This window comes from Balaenoptera ricei, chromosome 19, assembly GCF_028023285.1.
Source record: "Balaenoptera ricei isolate mBalRic1 chromosome 19, mBalRic1.hap2, whole genome shotgun sequence".
In the NCBI taxonomy this organism is placed as follows: Eukaryota; Metazoa; Chordata; class Mammalia; order Artiodactyla; family Balaenopteridae; genus Balaenoptera; species Balaenoptera ricei.
This window is the reverse complement of record NC_082657.1, coordinates 32,951,961-32,977,969: the sequence shown is the minus strand read 5'-3', so window position 1 is coordinate 32,977,969 and position 26,009 is coordinate 32,951,961. Positions and strand designations below refer to the sequence as shown.

Genomic DNA, 26,009 nt, shown 5'->3' with positions numbered 1-26,009 from the left:
CAGCCTTGACCTCATTAGTAATTTGTCCTAGCCAGAAAATAGAAAACAACTTAATAATGAGCTATGTAGTTTAATGGAAAAAGGACTGGGCTAGGAGTCAAGTGGTGTACATGTGTTCTTTGTCTCTCTGCCACTCGCCTATGGTATGTTCAAGCCATTTAACCTCCTGGAATTTTATTTTACTCAGCCCTGAGGGTAGTGATCCAATGACCACTATGACCCAAAGCTCTAATTTCCTTCTCAGGTTCACACCACTGACACTACCTAGATACATGGATAGAACTACCTTTAAATTTATCCTTAAGATGTAATTAGAATCACTTACTTTAGTATGAATGTAGATTTGATAAACCACCTTTCTAAAGAAGTACTCAAACTTTACCCGATCACTTATTTCATTAATATAAAATAATCAAATGAAAATTATTGCTATTAACGGACAAAAAGATGCAATCTTACCTTTCTTGGCAAAGTTTACTTGCATATCTTTGAAGGAATTTTAAGGCTCTCTATGGATGTGCCCTTCTTGCCTTAAAAATTGGAGTTGTTTGTTTTTCTCTAGATGATGACTGCTTTTTCACATTAAATCTGTCTTTTTTTTTTTTGCTTCAAACTTTTTTTTTTTAACATCTTTATTGGAGTATAATTGCTTTACAATGCTGTGTTAGTTTCTACTGTATAACAAAATGAATCAGCTATACATATACATATATCCCCATATCTCCTCCCTCTTGCATCTCCCTCCCACCCTCCCTATCCCACCCCTCTAGGTGGTCACAAAGCACCGAGCTGATCTCCCTGTGCTATGTGGCTGCTTCCCACTAGCTATCTATTTTACGTTTGGTAGTGTATATATGTCCATGCCACTCTCTCACTTCATCCCACCTTACCCTTCCCCCTCCCCCATATCCTCAAGTCCATTCTCTACCTCTGCGTCTTTATTCCTGTCCTGCCCCTAGGTTCTTCAGAACCATTCTTTTTTTTTAGATTCCATATATATGTGTTAGCATATGGTATTTGTTTTTCCCTTTCTGTCTTACTTCACTCTGTATGACAGACAGGTCCATCCACCACACTACAAACAACTCAATTTCATTTCTTTTTATGGCTGAGTAATATTCCATTGTATATATGTGCCACATCTTCTTTATCCATTCATCTGTCAATGGACACTTAGGTTGCTTCCATGTCCTGGCTATTGTAAATAGAGCTGCAGTGAACATTGTGGTACATGACTATTTTTGAATTATGGTTTTCTCAGGGTATATGCCCATGGTGGGATTTGCTGGATCGTATGGTAGTTCTATTTTTAGTTTTTTAAGGAACCTCCATGCTGTTCTCCATAGTGGCTGTATCAATTTACATTCCCACCAACAGTGCAAGAAGGTTCCCTTTCCTCCACACCCTCTCCAGCATTTATTGTTTGTAGATTTTTTGATGATGGCCATTCTGACTTGTGTGAGGTGATACCTCATTGTAGTTTTGATTTGCATTTCTCTAACGATTAGTGATGTTGAGCATCCTTTCATGTGTTTGTTGGCAATCTGTATATCTTCTTTGGAGAAATGTCTATTTAGGTCTTCTGCCCATTTTTGGATTGGGCTGTTTGTTTTTTTGATATTGAGCTGCTTGTAAATTTTGGAGATTAATCCTTTGTCAGTTGCTTCATTTGCAAATATTTTCTCCCATTCTGAGGATTGTCTTTTCGTCTTTTTTATGTTTTCCTTTGCTGTGCAAAAGTTTTTAAGTTTCATTAGGTCCCATTTGTTTATTTTTGTTTTTATTTCCATTTCTCTAGGAGCTGGGTCAAAAAGGATCTTGCTGTGATTGATGTCATAGAGTGTCCTTCCTATGTTTTCCTCTAAGAGTTTTATAGTGTCTGGCCTTACATTTAGGTCTTTAATCCATTTTGAGTTTATTTTTGTGTATGGTGTTAGGGAGTGTTCTAATTTCATTCTTTTACATGTAGCTGTCCAGTTTTCCCAGCACCACTTATAGAAGAGGCTGTCTTTTCTCCATTGTATATTCTTGCCTCCTTTATTAAAAATAAGGTGACCATATGTGCGTGGGTTTATCTCTGGGCTTTCTATCCTGTTCCATTGATCTATATTTCTGTTTTTGTGCCAGTACCATACTATGTTGATTACTGTAGCTTTGTAGTATAGCCTGAAATCCAGGAGCCTGATTCCTCCTCCATTTTTCTTTCTCAAGATTGCTTTGGCTGTTCGGGGTCTTTTGTGTTTCCATACAAATTGTGAATTTTTTTGTTCTAGTTCTGTGAAGAATGCCATTGGTAGTTTGATAGGGATTGCATTGAATCTGTAGATTGCTTTGGGTAGTAGAGTCATTTTCACAATGTTGATTCTTCCAATCCAAGGACATGGTATATCTCTCCATCTGTTTGTATCATCTTTAATTTCTTTCATCAGTGTCTTATAATTTTCTGCATACAGGTCTTTTGTCTCCTTAGGTAGGTTTATACCTAGGTATTTTATTCTTTTTGTTGCAACGGTAAACGGGAGTGTCTCCTTAATTTCTCTTTCAGATTTTTCATCATTACTATATAGGAATACAAGAGATTTCTGTGCGTTAATTTTGTATCCTGCTACTTTACCAGATTCATTGATTAGCTCTAGTAGTTTTCTAGTGGCATCTTTAGGATTCTCTATGTATAGTATCATGTCATCTGCAAACAGTGACAGTTTTACTTCTTCTTTTCTGATTTGGATTCCTTTTATTTCTTTTTCTTCTCTGATTGCTGTGGCTAAAACTTCCAAGACTTTCTTGAATAATAGTGGTGAGAGTGGACAACCTTGTCCTTGTTCCTGATCTTAGAGGAAATGGTTTCAGTTTTTCACCATTGAAAACGATGTTGGCTGTGGGTTTGTCATATATGACCTTTATTATGTTGAGGAAAGTTCCCTCTATGCCTGTTTTCTGGAGGGTTTTTATCATAAACGGGTGTTGAATTTTGTCGAAAGCTTTTTCTGCATCTATTGAGATGATCATATGGTTTTTCTCCTTCTAATTTGTTAATATGGTTTATCACATTGATTGATTTGCGTATTTTGAAGAATCCTTGCAGTCCTGGGATAAACCCCACTTGATCATGGTGTATGATCCTTTTAATGTGCTGTTGGATTCTGTTTACTAGTATTTTGTTGAGGATTTTTGCATCTATGTTCATCAGTGATATTGGCCTGTAGTTTTCTTTCTTTGTGACATCTTTGTCTAGTTTTGGTATCAGGGTGGAGCTGGCCTTGTAGAATGAGTGTGGGAGTGTTCCTCCCTCTGCTATATTTTGGAAGAGTTGAGAAGGGTAGGTGTTAGCTCTTGTCTAAATGTTTGATAGAATTCGCCTATGAAGCCATCTGGTCCTGGGCTTTTGTTTGTTGGAAGATTTTTAATCACAGTCTCAATTTCAGTGCTTGTGATTTGTCTGTTTATATTTTCTGTTTCTTCCTGGTTCAGTCGCAGAAGGTTTTGCTTTTCTAAGAATTTGTCCATTTCTTCCAGGTTGTCCATTTTATTGGCATATAGTTACTTGTAGTAATCTCTCATGATGCTTTATATTTCTGCAGTGTCAGTTGTTACTTCTCCTTTTTCATTTCTAATTCTATTGATTTCAGTCTTCTCCCTTTTCTTCTTGATGAGTCTGGCTAATGGTTTATCAATTTTGTTTATCTTCTCAAAGAACCAGCTTTTAGTTTTATTGATCTTTGCTTAAATCTATGTCTTTCTTTTGAATGTAATCTCTATCTGTTTGAAAGTCTTTGTGTAACAGAAGATTCAGATATTTAGGTTGACATCTCATTTAAATGGCTACCATCTTTCTATGGATAAGCCATTTGGTGGGGCTCAGGGTCCTAAAGGGCTAGGTAGAGTGTGTGGCTCTGTTGGGCTATGATACCTGCCCAGATTCCTCAATGATATATCCTTCTCTGGATTAGGTGGAAAAGGAACTAATCCATTGATTACTTTACTAGGGTGTTTGTGGTACTCTTGGATCTTGGTTTTTATTATCCTATATCCCTTATAAAGCATGTTTAATGGATGTGCCTCAAGGGAAAAAGAAAACAATCTTAACTGATTATGTTATGCATAGCTTTCCCCTGATGCCGCATGCTGTAGACCGAGTAGCCAGAAGTGTAGATAGACATGTATTACTACTGCTTTTACAGAGGACTCTGCTTAGGGCAAAAAAAGGTTGTTCTATGACATCCCAAAGCTATTAAGGGGTTTTTTTATTTCACTTTTGTTCTCCTAAGTAAAAGCTTCTGTCAATAACCATGCTAAAATAAAGCAAAACCCCGTTTAAAGAAAAATGAAGTGTGTTTTTATTTTCAATCTCCTGTCTGGGTCTTTATAAAAATAGATTCACTATAAACTAGAATCAGCTATTGAAGATGTGCGACCAATTTTGTAAAGTCTTGAACTTGTGTCTCTCATCAAAGCCACCTTTTCTTTCTTGTACTGCCAAGATTTTTCCATTCACTGTCAAGCATGTTTTCTGTACGTGTATATTACATCACCCCCATGTGCCCTTTCTGTCTTTTGTTCTGTCTAACCAGTTTTTATCAAAACTTAAAAGAATCAAAGGTATAAACTCCTGAGATGTCAAAAGCACAATGTATGTCTAAATTTAAAAGTACCATTGAAATAATACATTCTGTACCTAATTAAGTTCTACCATTAAACAGGCATGTTTCTTGAGCACTAAGCAACATTTAATGGTGCATTTGGGCTTCTTTTGAATTTTTCATTGGGCTTTTAATATGTATGTATCTATGCATTTTAACATTTTTATATTTGTAATACGTCTTAATCCTAGAGAAACTGAAAACAATACATCACCTAAATGCTGCATAGTCTTAATACAATTTTGAAAAGTTTTAACTTACTGTGGCTTGCAGATATAACCCACCATATCCACAATCTGTAGCTACATTTAAGTGCATACGGCATTCCTACATAAGGTCATGCGTTAAAAATTGCATTTGAGGAACATATGGAGTAAATATGTGTCCTCTCTTTACTAACCTTAAATGATAAGCCTTAGGAAACTGTTATTTGTCAGTGCTATAAAGCAGATTGTTGCCCAGTGGTTTCAATTATCATCAAAGGATTCTTCACAGGCAGTAATAGTTACATCAAAACCTGAAATTTATTATTCAGGTTCTGCACTGAAGTCTTCACAGTGATTATGTTCCTTTCAACAGAATGCATTTTATGCTGACTTCTCACATTCCTTTTCATCTTTTTATTATTTCCCTAGAATGGCCACCAAGTTAATACGGCTAGTTAATGACAAGAAAAGATATGAACGGGTTGGTGGCGGCCCCAAGCGGCTGGGAAGAGATGTGGAAATGGAAGAAATGATTGAGCGGCTGCAAGAGAAAGTTCATGAGCTTGAAAGACAAAACGAAGTCCTCAAAAACAGACTAATTTCAACCAAACAGCAACTTCAGATCCAGGGTCACAGGCAAACTCCATACAGTTATGTGCAATCTCGCGTTAACACTGGGCGTAGAAAAGTGAATGAATATGCAGGCTTACAGGAATGCCCCAGGAAAGGTAAACTAAAGCTTACGTTAAATCCTAAATTTAAGTTAATAACTTGTCTTACACACACATACGTACATACCCACAGAGTTTTATTTCTGTACTATTCTTGTTTTTGAGTGTCTTTAGAAAGAGAGAAATCATTTTTTGACTTTTTGATAAAATCACATTAACATGAAGATCATTTTATATAAGAATCACTAGATCATGCTCAAATTTGTCTAGTGAAACATTGAACATAACTATTCATCCTAACTAATAAAAGAAGCATGTATGAAACTACATAAATTATGGGTTTAGTTTAGTTTGAGTTGGTTTTTTTATATTATGGATGGAAATCTCGTTGACTCAGGCAAATAGAGAAACCACTAATTTGCCCATATGGTCACACTGTTGTTCTGAAGGATCACACTTAGGTTCTTCGTCCAAAGGCCTTCTATAAATTTTACAGAATTGTTTAAATCTTCCTCATGGTGTGGAGGCAGCTTGACAGTGGAGTGTGCACTTAACTAGGCGTTTAAAAAGTTGGGTTCTTGCTCCTCTGCTTGCTGTCTGGTGACCTTGGACAAGTCTTCTAATCATTCTGAACTTGAGTTTTCTTTACACATAAAATAAAAGGATTTGAGCAAGCAACCATAAAGGTCTCTTCCATCTTCAAAAAATGATCATTGGTCAATCACTTTTCTCATCTTGAAAATGAATCACCTAAAACCTACCCAGCTTACAAAGCAATTCAATTGAATATAGAAGACTCAATACTGTAGACAAAACCTAAGTATTTCTATTGAAAATTCCCAATTCCCTCCACCCACAGACAAACTTTATTTATAATGAAGCAAAAAGTCAATAAATATTTTAAGGAATACTTTTTTCATTTCAACTACTAGGGAAGGAAATAGAATTTTAGTTCTAGTTCATCTTTGCTTGGAACGTGCTCCACTTAAAGACCAAACATTTTTAGGGAAATAAAAAAATCATGTAAAACTTTCAATTCATTGAGGGAACAAAAAACACCATCTGAACAGAAAAAGAGAAAAATTTGTTCTATTTTTCTCTTCAAGCCAAAATGTTAACACTATATGTTCCCTAGACAGAGTTCCTTTGAAGTCAGTAAGGCCTCCACGGTAGGCAGGAGGCAGCTCCAGGATAAAAGAGCTTGGCTACTCCTAGCTATGTGAGATTGGCAGTAGGCTTTGAATATAACCAAAGTAATCATAATGAATTATAAATCAAAAATACATTCTGCCGCTAATTAACTTTTTATGTGGAAGAGAGCACTTGACTTCCCAGAGCCTCATTTTCCACATCTGTAAAATGGAATGATAACACCAGATTAGAAGAAAGGTCAGGAGATGGTAGATCCACAACAATATATTTTACCTTTAAATAGTCATTTATCCTCTCTGAACCTTAGTTTTGTCATCTGTGACTACAGTTGGGCAAGATGATCCCTGTGGTCTGCAAGGTCTTTTATGCTAAATAAAAACGATGCCCAAATATTAGATTAACATGGCAAGCTAATCTAATGCTATGAATTGCTGTTTAAATAGAAGAGTTTGATGGAAGTTTCTCCTTGTAGAAGAGCCACAGAACAGAAGAGCCTTTAAAATGTTACTTACATAGATTAAATTTCTCCTTATATTTACACTGTTAGTAATTCAGAACTTTTTCATTGTTTGGTACAGAATCTAGGACATAGAAGTTGCACAAAGGATTAAATAGTAATGAATACTTTCCTAACTTCTATCTTTCTGTGTAAACCTGAGGCATCATTATCAAGATCGCTATCTTAGTAGCCTTAATAAATTCTTCAAGACCGCCTTTGAGGCTGGGACTTAGACCAGAGTTGTCAGAAATACTGCAGCCTGAGGGGCTGGGCAAGAACCCTGACCCTCTTGGGCCACAAGCAGTCTTACCCCCCAAAGCTGCTGTACTAATATTATCGTTTCCTATTTGTACCTTGTCAGGATAAAGGATAGAAAGTACTGGCTTAAGGTGTGATCAATGTAGTGTAGAAACAATTCTTATTGTGAAGAACCAGTAGAAAGATTATAAAGTGTGTACGTTTTAAACATAGCCATTGGAAAATCACCATGAGACTGTAAGTTTTAAGATATGTTTTGAGTATAAGTGTTTTTTTTTTTAAATTCTAGTAGTAATGTTTAGTTTTTCCTTGATTTATGTAGGAAAAGCTTAAGAATTAGTATTACTGCCAAAATAATATAATTGGCAAATTTTAACACAGTAAACTATTGTAATGTTTTAGGCAGGGCCTGTTCCATTCTTTACTCTGGATTACAGCAATAAATGTTGAAAGTTTTGGAAATAGCAAATGATAGTTCCATTTTTCCTAAATAAAATTCTCATTTTTAAAAAGTAAACTTTTATAAGGAGAATGAGTTTTTTCTGTACCTTTATGTCTGGAACTATTCTCCATTTTAAAAATCTAAATTATTTGTCATACTTCATTTACCTAAAACTAATAACCTAATTATTCTATAAGTGTAAAGTAACTCCTATAATTAAAAGAATGTCTCGTTTTTAACAATGGGGCCAGGCTTGTAAAAATTATTGTAACTTACAATATTTACAAAATTATTGTAAGTTACAAAAAATTGTAATTATTTTTATAAGAAAAATTATATTTAAGTGCAGCAGCAAAATGTTTTATTTAAAGGAATCCTATTGATGATCTCTTCTCAAATTACCTTTGTTTAAATATGGATTTTCTTACTGAGGTAGAATAAATCAAAGTACAGGAAACATTTTGACTTGCGCTCACGGTATCTGTGAATCACACAAATGAAGGTAAGGTTCAAAATGTAAGGTCAAGGGTTGTGAATGAGTAATTTAAAAATCAAAAAACCTTTATCAAAAATACTAAAAAAAAAATCATGGTTTTGAAAACTTTTTCCTTCATACCTCAGTTTATATTGTAAAGACCTGTTAAAATTTTGGTTCTTTCAGAATTTACTTTGGAAGTTCTAAATCTAAGTTGAATAAAACTATTTCTGGGTAATTTGGTTTCCATAGTAGAATTTGTTAAATGAGCAATACTTACTGCTGTGTTTTATTTAATGCCAACTGGTGGCTGAGATCTAACAGTTCCTTTGGCGATGTATGTCTGATTCTCTGTACTATGGAGCGCATTATCTCTCAGTACTTCAGAGACTTTATTGTATTGCATATTTCCTTACGATAGCAAGTCAAGGGTCCTTCTTTTCTAAATAACTTCGCTAATTAATAATCTTATTAATTTATTTTTAGGTATTAAATTCCAAGATACAGATGTAGCGGAAACTCTGCAACCCATGCCTACAAAACATGGCAACAGTTTACTCGAAGAAGCCAGAGGAGAAATAAGAAATTTGTATGTATTCTTTTTGTGGTCATTTTAGAACACTGTATATCGATCATGTCTTTTTTGATCCCTCCCTTGCCTTTATTTTAAACAAAATTGGTTTGTGTACAAATAATTTGCTCCATTAAAATACAGCTAGATCTGTGAGGTAAGAACAGATATTATATAACATCTTTCCAGTACAATGAGGTAAATGAAAAACTTAACCAGTTGCCTCAGTGGAAGCGTTTAGAGAAGAGTCCTCTTTATTATTATAATTTCCCCCTCAATGGAATGGCGTAAAGCCCAGTCATTTAGAATAGTATAAGCTTTAGAGGCAACATTTTCATTCTCAGAAGAATTACAGGTAGTTTTTTTTTGTTTTTTGGGTTTTTTTAGATCATGAATTAATTAGCCTTTCTGTGGTTTAAAAAAAGAAAAAAGAATTGGAGGGAGTGGCTTAAAAGTTTGGAGCTATCAAATACATATGGATTTCAGATTTTGTTTCATGCTGATTCTATGGTACCGCATTCTTCATCATACTGTGGTTTCAAAAAAGTTACTTCTGCCACGTTTAGCTTACTTTTCCAGTTAATCAAAGCCTCATGGTGATCTCAGTGTCTGTAAGTCACACAAGTGAAGATAAGGCCTTCACCTGGATCATCAAAAAGTAACAATTCTGAATGAGGAGAGAAAGCATGAGACAAAGAGTATCATACTTTAGATAGCTGCTTAAGAATAATATTGGCTTAAATTTTTACTTTTGAATATTTTAAATACCAGTTACAGTAATGATTGCCTGTGAAAGAATAAAACTAAAAGACTAGACCTAACCTTGTTTCCTGTTAGTCAGTGGAAAAGCAAGGGTTCAGACCAGTCCTGAGGCTCGGTACACTGGGATGCTGCCAGACATGGTAGAGATAAAATATAAACCAGAGACCACTAAGTTATGTTTTGCAAATTTCTTGCCTTCTCTCTATGAAGTGTTAATTTGGGTGGTATAAGCAGGTGTGCATATGAAAGAACAAAGGCACATAAATTATCTGAAGAAGACCAGATCACAGAGTACTTAGTAGGTGACCAATAAATACTGCATTGAATTGAACCACAGTCCAGTCCGTTGCCTAGGACATTATCTTATATAAAGCAATACCTTGAATTATTCCATATGTACTTCCAAATCATCACATTTAATCTGCTACTATTTCACTATGTGCCGGGGCACTTAAGCTAAAATTTTTAACTTTTGCTTGCCCTTTACTATGAAGCACTTTCTTTGTACTGCTCTTATATACTGCAGATTTTCCCTCAAGCTGCAAATTCTTGTAAAGATTCTTTATTTCAGAGAAAATGTTATTCAGTCACAGAGAGGCCAGATAGAAGAGTTAGAGCACTTGGCTGAGATCCTGAAAACTCAGTTGAGGAGAAAAGAAAATGAAATTGAGTTATCTCTTCTTCAGCTTCGAGAACAGCAGGCTACAGATCAAAGGTATGTTAAAACAGAAATATCACTTTGATAAGGTCAAAATTAGTTTAAAATACTTTATCATGTGCCGCAGAAGGATAAGCCTAGTCTATTTAAAAATCATGTTTTTACTTAACATTCTTCATATAAGCCTGCTCTAGACCTACTAACTGCTATCAACAACTCAAGTCTAAGGGCATTTTTCCCTAACCTACTCTGCCTCATCTTGTTTCCTCTGCTCATTTACCAAGCCGGTAGGAAGTTCTGATACCATTTGATTGTACCTACCAAGAAAAATATGTGTGACAGGGACTCAGCTGTTGGCATACCTTGTGAATAAGCCCAACCTTATTTAAGTTTTTTTCCCAACCTTAAAAGGTAGTACATTCCATAATACAGTCCCCATTTTTTTCATCCCACAAAGATGTTACCTCTCCTAATATTCAAAGTTTGCATCGAATTCTGCTGATTGTTATGGGTGACAGTGGGGCCCTTCAGTAGTCTCCTTGCTGCCTCTTCATTTTTGATGTTTGATAATATATAGTATTTTCTTTTCCGTCCTCCTTTGTCATTTGTTGGTTCCTAATACCTCTTCTCTCATTTTGTGCTTCCACGTTGTGCTTCCAACAAGATTTTATCTTTTTACCATATTCTTCCTTGAATTATTTTCTTCCTTTATGGCCCTTTTCTTTTTGTTTGGAACAAGCATGCTCAAAGGTACGGAGAGTAGTATATTGAAATCTCATGTACTCATCTCTCAACTTTAACAATTATCAACATGCTACCCAATCTTGTTTCATCTATCCCTTCACCTTCATTTTCTTTAATTAATTAGCCCCTGCCAAATATCATGTCATCACACCTGTAAATACTTCAGTATATATCACTGTCTGATAAGGAATTTTTTTAATGTAATCACCGTGCCATTATCACACCTAACAAAATTAACAGCAATTCCTTTATACCATCTAATAACTAGTTTATATTCAAACTTCTGTAATGGTGACTTCCTGCTGTTTGAATTGGAATCCAAATGAGGTCTACACATTTCATATGATTGTTATATCTTTTATGTCTCTTTTATTTCTCTCTTAATATTTTTTTAAACCAGACCTAGATCCTCTATTTGTTTTTCCCTTACCAAGTGTGATATCATACTTACGTGAGTAGGTTCTCATTTAGAAAAACCAAGTATGATTTTCCACTTTTTCATTTCAGAATCAGAGTTTACTTCTTCTTTCACAAGCAAACCTTACATAGTAATATTTGAAAAAGCTAAAATGCATAATAGAAGACTTGTTTTAAAAAAATAAAGTGGGCTAAAAATATATGAAAAGCTTTTTATTTCAAAGATTTAAAAGGTTAATATTATCTCTACTAATTTGTGTTCCTAAAAAGTTATGTGTAAAATTAAATTTTGTAATGAAATTCTATATATTTTGTGACATTAATATACCCTTCTAAGTGCAGGGCAAAAGAAAAATGAATATTTTTTAGAATTATATTTGTAATAGGGAATGTAATTTGAACCCTGGCTTTGAACCAGGGTTTTAAATACCTAGGAGTTATCCATGTTCCCCCTAAGAATAGACCTAGCCTTCTTGGAAAACCAATAAATGGTTCCTTGTGAGGAACAGTGCTGAAGACCCCAACACTGAATATGGTGACCTTAATAAATTGCCAACAGCCGTATTTAAAATATTATCTGAATATAAAAATTCTGCATTAGGCCAAGCCCAGGCTTGGAGCCCATTCCTCAACAGCTGAGTACAAGGTTATCAGACTACTTTCTCTGTTATATTTCTTAAATTGCCAAAGAGTAAGATCGACCCTGTGTTGGCCGTTCCTTCTTCCAAAGGCATATGATCATCTAAGAACTAGAGTGTTGTGTTAATTGAAAGGGAAATCCAAAAGTTCTTCAGTCCTAGGACTAGAACAGCCAAAGAACTAGAGTCATAGATGGGTCTGCATATTTTCTAGTATAAGTATTTTCAGCAGAAGACATCAGCATATACACATAGAAGAGTTTACCTTAAAAACTAAACTAAGGCTAACCTTAGGGGATTATGTCATTCACTCCATAGCAGTCTATTTTTTGTCACATCAAGAATTAGAAGCAGAGACAAAATGAGTATTACAGTTAAAGAAGCTTTTGTTGCAGAGGCCAAAGAATGAAAGCAATTTGTACCCTACCTTACAGATTTTATAAAATTGAAAATTATTGGTTATTTGCTTAGAAGGAAGGGTACCTATGGTGAATAACATATTGTTTCTTGAAATACAGTTGTTGAAAACTGAAGAAATGACTTCAAATAAGGGTCTTCAAGTCTTTTTTTTTCTTATATGTTTACACATAGCTCAAAATTTTATGTGTAACAGAAATTTTTTTGAGACTAATGGAAAACTGTTGAAAAATGTTGGGGAGAATATAAAACTTGGTATAATTTACTGTAGAGAAAAATCACAAAATGGAAAACATATTTAAACTTCTCTTTCATGGATACATTATTTCAGATTTGAAATTCTAGAAGTCTGATCTGAATGTTGGACTCCTTGTTCTCAAACATGAACCTAACGTAGTTGTAATCTTCAGAGTGCGGTGCTTGATATTTATGGCAAAGAGCCTTTTCATAGAATATTACAGAAACTCTTCATAGTATGTGTTTAATAGACCAGTTTGGTTTGGCATCAGCTTGACATAAACTTTTGGTTATCCAAAGCCCTTAATTGCTTTGAAGTAAAAGCCCAGTGCTGCTCTTTTTTATTAAAATCATGTCTTTTCCTGTTATTGTGGTCTATTTTGGAAGACTGAGTTGTGATTTTTGCATATGTTCTACATAATGCCTCATTAGCAAAAAATCTTGTATCATTTACAAGTAGCCTGAATGTCTGTGTTGTTTTGAACAAAAATCCATATTAAAATTTAAACAATATTAAAATGCACATTTTCTGCTTATGAAGAAGGCCATCTTAAATTAACTGCAAAGCAGTAACCAGTGAACACATGTACATGAACATTAAAATCAGGATGATTTTACCTTTTACTGACTTTTTCAACTCCAAAAATATTTATACTCTTACCAAATGTGTAACTAGTTTGTACTAAGTGTTTTTTTAAGTAAATGTTAGGGTGTTTACCTTCTTAATTAGAAATCATGTAAGTGCCATAATGTCCCAGTGGAGGAAATTTAACCCGTAAATATTTCAGACACTGACTTGCCCCCTTCCCTTTGGTTGACAGCACACTGTCAAGTCATAAAACACAGAGGCCTTTTGCAGCCACACAGTATACAAAGCAGCTTGGCTTTAGGGGCTCCATCTTTCCAGCTGTGCACAGACGCGGATTACTTCCTGGCACTCAAAGTTCTTCCCCAGCTTTTCATTTTGAAAAATGGCAAACCTACAGCAAAGTTGTAAGAATAGTAGTGTGAACACACATACCTTTCACCCCTTGGCATGTTTGTGAATGACACAGCCTGTTCTGCATTCTGCCCACTCAGGCACAGGCCCATTCCCCTCCCTCCCCCTCTCTCCCTCTCTCTCTCTCTCCCTCTGAGCATTAGGTGCATATATCATGTCACCCTCTCTCCATTTCTAAGCACCTTCTAGGAACAAGGACATCTTCCTACATAACCACAGTACAGCTGTCACACATTCAGGACATTTCACAATGAATGCACCAGTAGCATCATCTAAATACACAGTCCATATTAAAATTTCCCAATTGTCCCAATAATGGCCTTTATAGCTGTTTTTTTAATTGCTATTTTTGTTTTGTTTCTCTTTTTTTTTTAATTAATTAATTTATTTTTAGCTACGTTGGGTCTTCATTGCCGCGCACAGGCTCTCTCTAGCTGCAGCAAGCGGGAGCCACTCCTCTCTGCGGTGCGCGGGCCTGTCATCGCGGTGGCCTCTCCCGTTGTGGAGCATGGTCACCAGGTGCGCGGGCTTCAGTAGTTGTGACACACGGACCTAGTTGCTCCGCCGCACGTGCTCGAACCTGTGTCCCCTGCACTGGCAGGGGGATTCCCAACCACTGCGCCACCAGGAAATCCCTGTTTTGTTTTCCTTTGTTTTAATCCCATATCCAATCAAGTGTCATGTATTGTATTTAATTGTCATGACTTTTAGGTTTCCCTTATTCTAGGGTGGTTCTGCAGTCTTTTCCAGCCCATTGATGAGAGTTGTTTGCAGAATGCCCCTCAATTTGGATTTGTCTGATTGCCCAGCCCCCTAATTTAGAGGGCACATCTGGCTCTTGGATAGAAGGGTAACTGGGGCGAGGGATAACCATGCAGACATTACTATTATACAGGGAGGTAATCTGTCATTTTTTAAAAATATATCCAACAAGTTCCTACTGTTGTTTTGAATACCTTAGAATTTGCCTAATGAAAAGTTATCACACTCAAATACTATGTCTTTTATCCCCAAGTTTTTTATTATTAATGTTATCTAAGTTTTTTTGTGATAGCTGCTTGGCATGTTTCCCAAGCACTTTATTTAAACCACAGAAATTATCAAAATTAATAGTAACTAGTGTATTAGTGTGTATGTGAGAGTGGAGAGAAAGCTAAAACTTAGGAGCATCTCAGAGGAAGGAAGCAACTTACAAGAGTAGGAAGAATTTATCTCTTTAGACCTGGCTCTCTCACATAAGAACTCTGGCCAGATTCTTTACTTCTCTAAGCCTCATTTAGCTACCTTAACTGTGAAATGAAGAGGTTGAAATGAGTAAGTGGTTCCCTACCTTTTAAAACCAGATGCTTTTATCCCCAGAGACCTTGGGATTCTGAAAGGTTTTGCCTCCTAAGTAAGCAGTATGTATTAATTTAATAAATTTTGTATTTTTTTTTCATCCAAGACCTGTATCATGCTAATCATTGCTTCTGATAATTGTGAAATAGCCTGTATTATTGCACCGATTTGCTATAATTCTATCCAAAAGTAAAAACAATATAAAACCTTTAGTTCGCTTTTACAGCTTACTTGCCAGTGAGTCTACATTTCTCATTGGGCTTTTTGATATTTTTAATGTAATTCTCAAATTCCCATTACTAGTCAGAATCCATTAAACTTGACCTTCAAAATGGCCCCTGAAGAAGATGAGCCAGGATTTGGGTTCCTCCTGTCCCCAACCGGTCCTTGGGAGTGCTCCCTCCGTTTGCAGAAGAGTGAGATTATGTACACGTAGAAAGCTCTACATAACTGTCCCCCTCCATTCCTTGTGTGTGTTTAAGAATAAGAAAATATTGAGTTCTGATTTATATTTTGACCCAACACCACAAGAAAGATACAATCCAGAGGCAAATAAACATACACATACAAACGTTTTCCTTTATGCAATCTTAAATCAGGGAGCATTATTTTCATCTGTGAACTAAAGCAGCAGTTTTGAGCAAGGTCATTACCTTTCAAATAGACTTTGCTTGGCTATTTTAGTGAAGCTTATTCCATTTAATTCACTAGCAACCTCATATAATTCTATTCATAAGTGATACCTTATTGTTATCTGTGTATCCCTAATAAGAGCTATGAATGACCTACACTTCTCTCAATGATATACTTAGAGAGTCTGCCACTGTTCCCCCCCGCAAAAAAAAAACACAACTGTAGAGTTTTTTTAATCCTCAGATTGTTTTCAACCTTATCCCCCAAATTTAGTCACCCTAAAACTGTTACTCAAAAAGAACCTCTTCGTTCTATCTCATAAATATCTTACCTAACAACTTTCCAGAGTCTCATAGCCTACCTTTTGTATTCTAAAACCTTCCCTTCTGAATGGTATTAAAGTACTATATTACAACATTTTTTGCCTCAAAAAAATCAAGAAGCTTCTTTTAGCATTCATAATCCTTACTGCAGCAAAGAATGAAATGTTGATGGGGGTTGCGGCGGGGAGGAATTGTGTGCCTGGGAAATGAAGTATTAGAAACTTTCACTGGAGCAAAGATTTTGGCTTCTTAAGCTTTCATATTAGACTATACATTACATAGCACCACTGAAAGTTTTTCCTTCTCCAGTATATCTGAGGTTTTAAGTTTCTGGATTTATTATGGCACCCAGTAGCAAAGCTGGAGTCAAGTGTTTTCAAGGCTTCCATTAGAAATTCCTCTTTCAGAGTTTATTGCTTGACTGTTTCAAATTATATGAGAGAAACTTGGCACATAGGTTTTTGAGCTGGATTACTTTTTTTCAAGATAAAATCTAATTTATTTCAGTTTGTTTTTAATCTTAGAGATGGGCCAACAGCTCTTCTCATAGTTTTAGAAGATTTGAGCATAATTCTAAATAATGTCTGTTAAAAAAAGAAAAAGAAAAAAACCCACATTTTCCAACTTAATTTTTTATAGTTTTTTTCAAAATCCTTGTTGAAAAATATGAGAAATTTGTTTTTACAAAGCACTTAATTAGTATGCTTGATATCCCTTTGCAAATCATTTCACCATGTGTAATGCAGCATGTATGAATTGGTACATGACCATCAGAGTTCATCTGAATGTTTTTACTGTGCATTGTTCTTTCTGTTCGAATGTCATCATCCTGAAGATTTGATGTTCCCTTCATTGTGCATGGAACAGGGCAGGAAAATACTATGTGGAGGTCACATAAAATATTGCTCATAAAATTAGCCCTGTCTCTTCTTCAGAGGAAACCAACCTGAGGCCTTCCTTCACATGCAGAGAGGTCTAGGACAGGCCACTTAGCAATGACTCTAGCTCTCCCTCTTGCCTCCAACATCCTTCTCACTTTTCTGTGGCAGCTCCTTCCCTCTTTCCTCTCTCACGTACACCCTCGTTGTTTTACCATATTTCATCTGTGTAAAAATGTTGATGGGCAGGTTTGAGATGATTTTTCATTGCACACCTTCCTGAAGACCAGGCCACATTCATCACAATGTTGCTTTTAACTTTTATGTACTTTATGTCATTGACTCTGTACTGTCAACTTAACAGCGTTGTTGCCATCAAAAATATCCCATCATAGTAATGACTATTATGTATAGAAGCCCTAAAACTGACACTTTAAAATAATTATTAAAGACTTGCAGGTGTTGTGTCATCCCAAAATAGGTATACTCTCTAGCGAACTGACTTTTTATTTAAAGTACCACATTGTTATTGCTCTTTTATAAATACTACTTCTGTTATATCTGTGCCCACTCTTCGGGCATCATTAGTATAAAATACTAAGTCACCTTACTTGCCAATATTTTGAAAAGTTTAAACTCCGAGGACTTTAGGAAAATATTCAAGAAAGCATCCACCAATTAGACCACTGAAAGTTTTTACAACTTACTGGCCTTTGCCTTACAAAGAAAATTCAAAATTAAAACCTGCTGTTTCTGTGACCCTATGTGACTGAATGGTTTGTTGGGGCTTAATTTTTTGTTAATGTCATCAAGTAATAGTTACTATTCAAACATATCTCATGTATATATCTTTTTGAAAATATTAACATGCTTAAAAACAAGTAAAATAAAATATCAGGTACAGCTGAAAACGTAAGAAGAGGTTTGAAATTATTTGAATAGTATTCTATCCTTCTGTATCAATAAATGTCACTCACTGTTGAGCAGTCAAACCAAGTAATTCTGGGGAAAACAGATAAGTTCTATTTTGACTAATAAATATGAAAAAATATGAATATTTTCTTGAGATCTACTCAAAATATATTTACCCTTCATCTTCTTCTTCTTATTTTTTTTTAGTGAGTAAAAATAATACTGAGGGGAATATTGGTGAGTGTACTGTTGAATGTGTGCTCAGTACTACTAGATAACATGTTTTAGACACATAATTATTTTAACATTGTGTTAAGACTGTACCCTGGGCAAGATCCAGGTTCTTGGACTTGTTTATCTTCTGTGTGAGGACAACTAACTGTCCGATGCCAAAATACAATGAACTTTCAAATATCAAAGAGGAAAATTAAGTATTTCAGGTCCTCAGCTGGTTTACAGATGTGTGAGCTTTGTAGTCCATTTTCTGGTTCCAGTAGGGCGTTGTGACAATTTTTCCAATATGTGTATACTAGATAAGTTTTGGAAGTAAAATTACTTACTTTAAGTACTGAAATAATTTTCTGAACTTAAAATTTTTGTTTATTTTTCTTAGAAAATGAAGTCTAAAACCAAGCTTCACAATTTTTAAAGTACTTTTGAATGTAAAACGTATTAAATTAAGGAACCTTTCTCTGTCAGGAAAATAAATGCCTTTTGAAAACAGGTATTCATTTAGATCTATGATTAACCTTTAACAAGATCTTCCTGTTAAATTGTACGTTTGCTTTAATCTCAGTAGGAAAAATACAAACTAGTATTGCAGAATATAGAGTTTCTATATACCCTGTGGACGTTAAATGATCTCTTACAGCTAAAGGCACATCTGCAACATATTTAAATGCCAGCTTTGGGCATTATTAGTATAAAATGCTAAGTCACTTTTTCTGGAAATATTTTGAAAAGTCTGAACTCCAGGAGGAAACTCCAATAAATGGTAATCTTATGATACCATTTGTTTTGAGGGAGTGGTGGGAAGATGAGTGGCTGTATGGCATATTTTTCATTTAGTGAAAAATAGTATGATAGTCCTCCTTCAAATAAGCCTGAAGTTTGGTGGTGGAACAATGGCTGTGCTAAAGACTGATGTCCTCTGTACCAAGTTTCAGGACACTGTAAAATGATATTAAATTCATATTATCAGTCGTTGTAGAAGTGACAAAAGTCATCAAATCTGGGGCTCCCTTCAAACTCTGAGAGTCTGTGCATTTATGAAAGTTCAAGAATGACTACTGGTTAGTTTTAAATAATAAATCTATCCTAAGTGTATAATAAACTAAAAACCTCAGTGACTGATATGCAAGTGTGTAAATTTTTTTCTATGTAACATTCAATGAAAAATTGTAGTCCCACCACAGATTTTTTTCCTTTTGTCTTGCATTTTTTATTCTGTCTCTCTCTTTTTCTTAAATACGTCATTGAAGGTCAAACATTCGGGACAACGTAGAAATGATTAAGCTTCATAAGCAACTAGTGGAGAAAAGCAATGCTCTTTCAGTAATGGAAGGAAAATTTATTCAGCTTCAAGAGGTACCGTGATAATTTATTTTATTATGGTGATACATAGATACCAAGGTTCGAAAATAGTGTTCAACTTTTTTTTTTTAAGTAGAATGGTCATAACACTAAAAAGTAGTTTTTAAAGATTGCTCTTTTTATTCTCAAGTGTGTATAATTTCACTTCCTGTATGGTTAACTATTTATAACTTAATAACTAAAGAAATAACTAACTGCTTAGACTTTTTATAAATATCTGTGTCATCTTAAAATAATAAACACATTTATCATAAAGCATCTCATGTCAAGAAAATTTATTTTTAACTCTTTTTATCTGGAATCATACGGGCACATAACACTGAAGGTTTAGATGTATTTGCATATATCTTCAGTTCCAAGCATTTTGAAATATCCAAGATAGATCAATGTTAAGAATAGATTAATAATCAAGTTTTGTTAAATCTTTTTTGATATGTGGTGTTTTGTTTTGTTTTGTCACTACCAGTATCAGAAAATATTTGAATACCCCTCATGTCAACTGTCAGTGTATTTATTTTAAATCCTAACCTTTCGGTTGACACTACTTGAGACTCTTATCCCCATGGTTGTTTTACCAAGGACTGTGGCCGCACAGGAATGTGCCATCAGAGGACTCCTGTTTATTGGCACTGCATAATTAGCATAGGTTCTGGAATTAATGAACTCCAAAACATTCCAGATGAGCAGAATTCATATTAAGCAGTACTTTCTTTGAAGTACTGATACAAGGAAAGCAGTAAATTGATGCAAAGCGGGTCATCTGAAGCCTAAATTCACTATTGAATTAGATAAATATTTTTCAGCCATACTCTGGGTCATGTTTTCCGTCCTACAGGTACCTCCTTAATGTCAAGTAATACACTACCTTCCATATAAATATGACGGTGTATGAAAGAGAAATTAATTAGAGAGTGGGATTGATAACACTGTCTGCAGATGGATGGAAGAGGGAGATTAAAAATACATGTAGCTGAAAGCCATCTCTAAAAGGCAGCATTAAGAAAGGAATTAAAAAGTGATTTTGCATTCTTTTATCACTTTGACTGTTTTGATTTCCATTTAACAGTGACTCCAGGTATTGGTTTAAATACCATGAATATCAAGTGTCTTCGGTAGCACAGGTACCTCTTTTAGGTAGAGATTTGAGAGGTTCAGACCAACAGCTTCACCGAGATATGAAGCACAGAGAAAGCTGGTTAAAGATACTGTTCTGTGATTATAAGCAAGATTAACAAAAATTGGACTCAAGTAGCTCAATAGCCGTGTTTCTTTTAAACAATTGAAGAACTTCAATAGAAATTTAATGATTTTAATTAGCAGATAAGGCATTACATGTTATGGTCATATGGACTCTATGAAAAGACTTCAGTGTAAGTATGTAAAATTGAATTTAAAACATATTCATAAATAGGTCAATTTTGAAAATTAAGAAGACTTCAGTAACTATTTTACTGAATTGAAATTCTTAATTGTATTACAATTAGAAGCTAACCTTCCAAGGCTGTTTATATGGTGTGGTGACAGATCTTTTCAGTTTGAATATCTATGGTCATCATTTATTTTTAACCCATGCAGCAGCATTTTTGGACAGCATGTCCAACCACTGTAACCACAGCAAAAAGAAAAAATAATTACTTGCTAAAACTAATTTACTCACTGGTCACCATCAACAAGTCAGAAAACTAGGAGGAAATAAAATAAAGGACAAAAACAGCCTACATTGTGTGACTCTGTGCTAAAATATTTTCTTCCTCATGATACACTTTGGCCAAGAGTATCCTTTATGGAGACATTATACATTGTATAATGGCACATTAATATAGTAGCACATATACATTGTTTGTGAGATAAAGAATAAACAATATAACATGGACTTCAGGAGTAAATTCATTTATGGAATGGTAATCATTCATTCAAAGCAGAATCCAAAAATAGTTTTGAAAGAATTTTCCTTTTGTTTTTTAGAAGCAAAAAACTCTCCGGATCAGCCATGATGCCTTGATGGCAAATGGAGATCAGCTAAACATGCAGCTTAAAGAGCAGCGTTTAAAATGCTGCAGTCTTGAGAAGCAGTTACGTTCCATGACATTTTCTGAAAGAAGAATAGAAGAGGTAAGCTCCCAAAAAGTTTAGCCATCCTTTGCATTAACACTTCTGTGTAACTGTTTCGAAAAAGTAAAATAGAGACATTTTAAATATTATATTGACTTAAAAATCCTAAACTACATGCATGGCACTTTGAGCATAGCAAAATATAGTCAATATATTATGTGCATGGCAAATCGGTACTTAAAAATACTTGCAAATGTGCTGAGATCCACTATTTATCTAAAGGATTAAGGATCCTTGAGGAGACAGCAAACCATAACATTTTTAAACGAACAAATGCCAGATTACCTGAGGAACTTAACTTTCTCAGCCTTAACAGCTTATTAGTCATTTGAGATGTCAGAACAATTATAGGAACAGATCTGTCTCTAAGGAGAAGGATGTTCTGCCCTCCAACATCAGCAATTTTGAGAATTTTTTTTTTCTAGGAAGTTGTTTCAAAACTCATCTTCCTATTCATGTTGCTTCTCATGTTTCCCAGCTAGCGCAATCTTTTTCTGCAGTCTGTTAAACTTGTCCTTAAACAGAATGGAAATGAAATAAGATGTCTACATTCTGTTCTCGTCTTGGAAGAATCTTTTACGGTGTCTCACACTAGCATCAAAAGGATTTTGAGAAGAGAATGAATTTTAAGAGTACTCTGATCCATGGGAAAAGGTTGTAACAACAAAATATACTGGTGAATGAAACTTAAATACTAGAAATAAATACAGGAAGCTACATTCTAGTTATCAAGATATAATTATTACCCTGAGTTTATTTCTAAAAATATTGTTCATTGGGATAAAACAAGGTATACGATTTTATTTGTTCATTCATTTGAAAGATGTCCTACTGGCTCTTTGTAAATTCCAAGTAACATGAGAAATTGTGTTTTCAGAGTAAATAGTGATTGACACAAGTTGTTTGAACCACAAACCAAAAGAAAAGTTAATCCTTTTATTTTGGGGAGCCAACTGGAAATTAACACAAAATGAATATAATGATGGAATTCATCACAGAGGACAGTAAAAAATATTATGTTTCCCCAAACTTAATAGCAAGCTTTTAACACGTTCTTTATTGAATTTTGGTACATGTTGCCATAAAGCAGTGCATACGTTCCTACTAAATTAAAACAGAAATATTAATTTCATGTTTACTTAACAACTTGGAAGAAAAACAATGCTAAATTAAATACAGACGATATAAGTGGACTAGTTCACAGCTGCAATTTAGAAATCAAGACATGTTAGCCTCCTCACATGCTTTTTTTAATCCCCACATGGTTTTATACACCTAATGTGTAATTTTCTTTTCATTTCAGCTGCAGGATAGAATTAACGATTTAGAAAAGGAACGGGAACTTTTAAAGGAAAACTATGATAAACTTTATAACAGGTAAATCATGATTCCGTGTGTTCTCTCCTTCTCTTGTTTGAGATCTTTTCTATCAAAACATTGGATATCAGAATACCTAATACTGATTAAAGAATTAGTAACAGATGATTGCAAGAAATCTATGTATGTTATAAAAGAAAAATAAGCTTTTTTAAGAGATAGGTAATAAGTTCTTTAACCTGAGTAGCAGTCTGTTACTAAGAAAACCATATCACTTTGTTGTCAGTAACAACTGCTATCATTTATTGAACGCAAACTGTAAGCCTGCAGGCACTATGCTAAATACTCTGCATACATCGTTATAAATTCCTCACAACAACTTGGAAATGTAGGTATTATTAATGCACATTTTGCAGACAATGAAAATAAAAGAGAATTAAGTAAATTTGCCTATGTTCTTAAAGCTGGGAAGTAGTAGAGATTGTATTTGAACCTCTTTTGGTCTCTCCAAGCCCTTGTTTCTTCTGCTGGGCTACACAGCCTATTAGCTTCGTGTGATTCTGTTGGTGGAAAGCAAAGGTATTGGCTTACAATTTTTTCTATTTCTTAAAACGAAAAACACACGCATCTTTATCTTAAGATGAATTTTAAAGAGCTGCTTTACTTTTCTTTTTTTATCTGCTTCATAATTACGGTATTTTAAAAATTAATCCCTTCTGGTAATGTTAGAAACAGAATTCTACTCCACAGCGAAGTTTACTTAAATGATACAGATGTGTGTGTATTTTTAAGTCTTTTCAGTATATGATACTGATAAATGATAAATACAGGTTTACATGAAAGTAAATTTTATATATATTGAAATATATATGTTAGAGCTGATATTCAACAGTTGCTTCTAACTGATCATATTCGGAAACATCAGAAAATAGCCATCTGATCTACAGTTATACCTTTAACTTTTTAACCATGTTTTATGTTTGATGTGTTTTGCAAACTAAATTTACATTTTATAAATTAAACAAATTATACCAAAGAACGTAGGGAGAGGCTTTTATTTTGATTTACTTTGAAGAGATAACTAAATTAATGTTACGCATCATTCCAGCGGTATGTATCATGTATGTTGCTTATACTAATGTTGATTATCTTTGCACAGGGGCTCATTATATTAAGGGTTACCAATAGCGGGTTGAGACCTCAGTTAAAGTAACATCCTGTGCTCTCCAGCAAGGATAGACTGGCTAAACAGCTTTATGTGGAATTTGCCTTGCACCCCCTCACAGATCATTTGGCCTCAGTGCTTTGTTCTGGTCCCACTCTCATCAGCCCTGATTAATTTTACCTAAAGCATTTATTATACCTCCTATTTTATGGTATTTCTGTCTCTATAGAACAATGCATAGGTTTATAGTGATATATACCTAAGTAGTTAGTAGTTGTATGTTTGAAATTTTAAAATTTCATTATACGGAGAGATCATACCGCTACCATATTATATGGCAGAGAAAATAATGTTATCCCCATACCTTATAAATGAGGGAATTGAGACTCAAGAAAAATTAAGAGACTTGTACAGAGTCACACAGCGTTGCTGAGACTCCAGTACAGGACTAAAACCCATTTCTTTTGACTCTAAAACTTGAATTTTTTTTTCTCTGTGCCTATCTCTGATTTTAATTGCAATGGAAAATTGTATATGCAAAAGGGAAACATTCATGGAATAACAGGACTGTCACACATTTAGAAATTTTTATTGATTTCTATTTATCTTAACATCTTGTAATTTCAAGTAATTTAACAAGGTCTTAATACAGGAATATAAGTGCCATTTGGTCATTACTTACACATTTTCTGCTTCCCCTCAGTTTGAGAATTTACTGAAAGTACTTTCTTGTAATAAAAAACATTAAACTTAGTTGGGAATAATGCATAAATGAAATTTTAAGAAAGACATGTTTTTCTCATATTTAGTTTATCACCATGAAACTTTATCTTTCCATATTAGAAGATGATCTAAGAGTGTAAATCTGACTTTGAAGGGTTTTTATTTTTAATGTTTTGCGCTTGAGCAACCTTTTTTTCCCTGTCACATTAAAAACAGACTTCATTATGCTGCTTACACTTGAATTTTGTGTGAGGTGTATGGAAGTAAATGTGTATAAATGAGTGTCAAAACATTTGTGTCAAAAAAAAATGTCACTTAGGTACAAAACCCAGCAAGCACATGTGATAGTAAATAGAGCTATAAAATTCTCTAATACAGTTTTTTAAATATATAATGTGTTTTCAGAAGCATAGTTGGAAAAACTCTACAAAAATCAACATCCTCCCCAAGATTCTTTACAGCTCTTGTATTTCATGGCAGTGTTATTCATCATTGCCAAATAACTAATGCTCATCACAAACTACATATATTCCCTGTTTGGTTAGTCATAGTGATAGCATGTTTTTAAAAGGAGAGCATTTGTTTGTTATTCAAAATTGGCTAGTTTTCAGGAGAAAAATGTGATGTGCAGATTGCATTCTCATCTTCCTTTTTCAAATGATATTTTGAATGTGTTTATTATTTGACATATGACATATTAGAGAATCATCTGGTAAGGTAAAATCTTCATGTTAGTATTTGGTATGAGCCTTTTTTAATATGTTATAGCATGTTTGATACTATGCCAAGAAATAAGTATAACTTTAAGAAATGTTCATTTAAAAAACTCAGAATAAAATTCTTGCAATTAAGTCTTTCTATTTGGTCAGACAGAAATTCTATACTATAATATAGTACAGCTGGGTCCCATTTTTGAAGTTAGTATATAGTTTTAGGGTGATATAGCTGATGAATGCAATAGTCCTTCAACTATAATGTATATCGGTAACCTGGAAAACAGTAAAATGGAGGTTTCACCAACCCTGTGAAACCTCCCCACCTGTCCTCCTCCCCATCCCCCAATACCATCCAATTCAGATTCAGTCAATTTGAGTCTGAATCCAGAGACTCTTGTTAAAGGTGATTTTAAGGTATTAACTCCCTGAGAGACACTAATCTAATAACTATTTAAAAGAAGAGTTGGTCCAGTTTTTGAAGATGATATTAACTGTTTTAAGACTTGGATGAT

At 34.4% G+C, this 26,009-nt stretch overlaps 1 protein-coding gene across 4 annotated transcripts in view; it reads left to right on the top strand.

Annotated features, from left to right (window-relative positions):
* Positions 1 to 26,009, top strand: part of RPGRIP1L (RPGRIP1 like) — a 96,857-nt gene that overhangs the window by 5,640 nt on the left and 65,208 nt on the right. For all 4 annotated transcript variants that reach the window (XM_059903739.1, XM_059903740.1, XM_059903738.1 and 1 more), the window contains exons 4-9: positions 5,276 to 5,574; positions 8,830 to 8,932; positions 10,248 to 10,391; positions 19,353 to 19,458; positions 21,430 to 21,576; positions 22,880 to 22,953. In XM_059903739.1, coding sequence (XP_059759722.1) covers positions 5,276 to 5,574; positions 8,830 to 8,932; positions 10,248 to 10,391; positions 19,353 to 19,458; positions 21,430 to 21,576; positions 22,880 to 22,953 — 873 coding nt within the window. The remainder of the gene's footprint in view (positions 1 to 5,275; positions 5,575 to 8,829; positions 8,933 to 10,247; positions 10,392 to 19,352; positions 19,459 to 21,429; positions 21,577 to 22,879; positions 22,954 to 26,009) is intronic.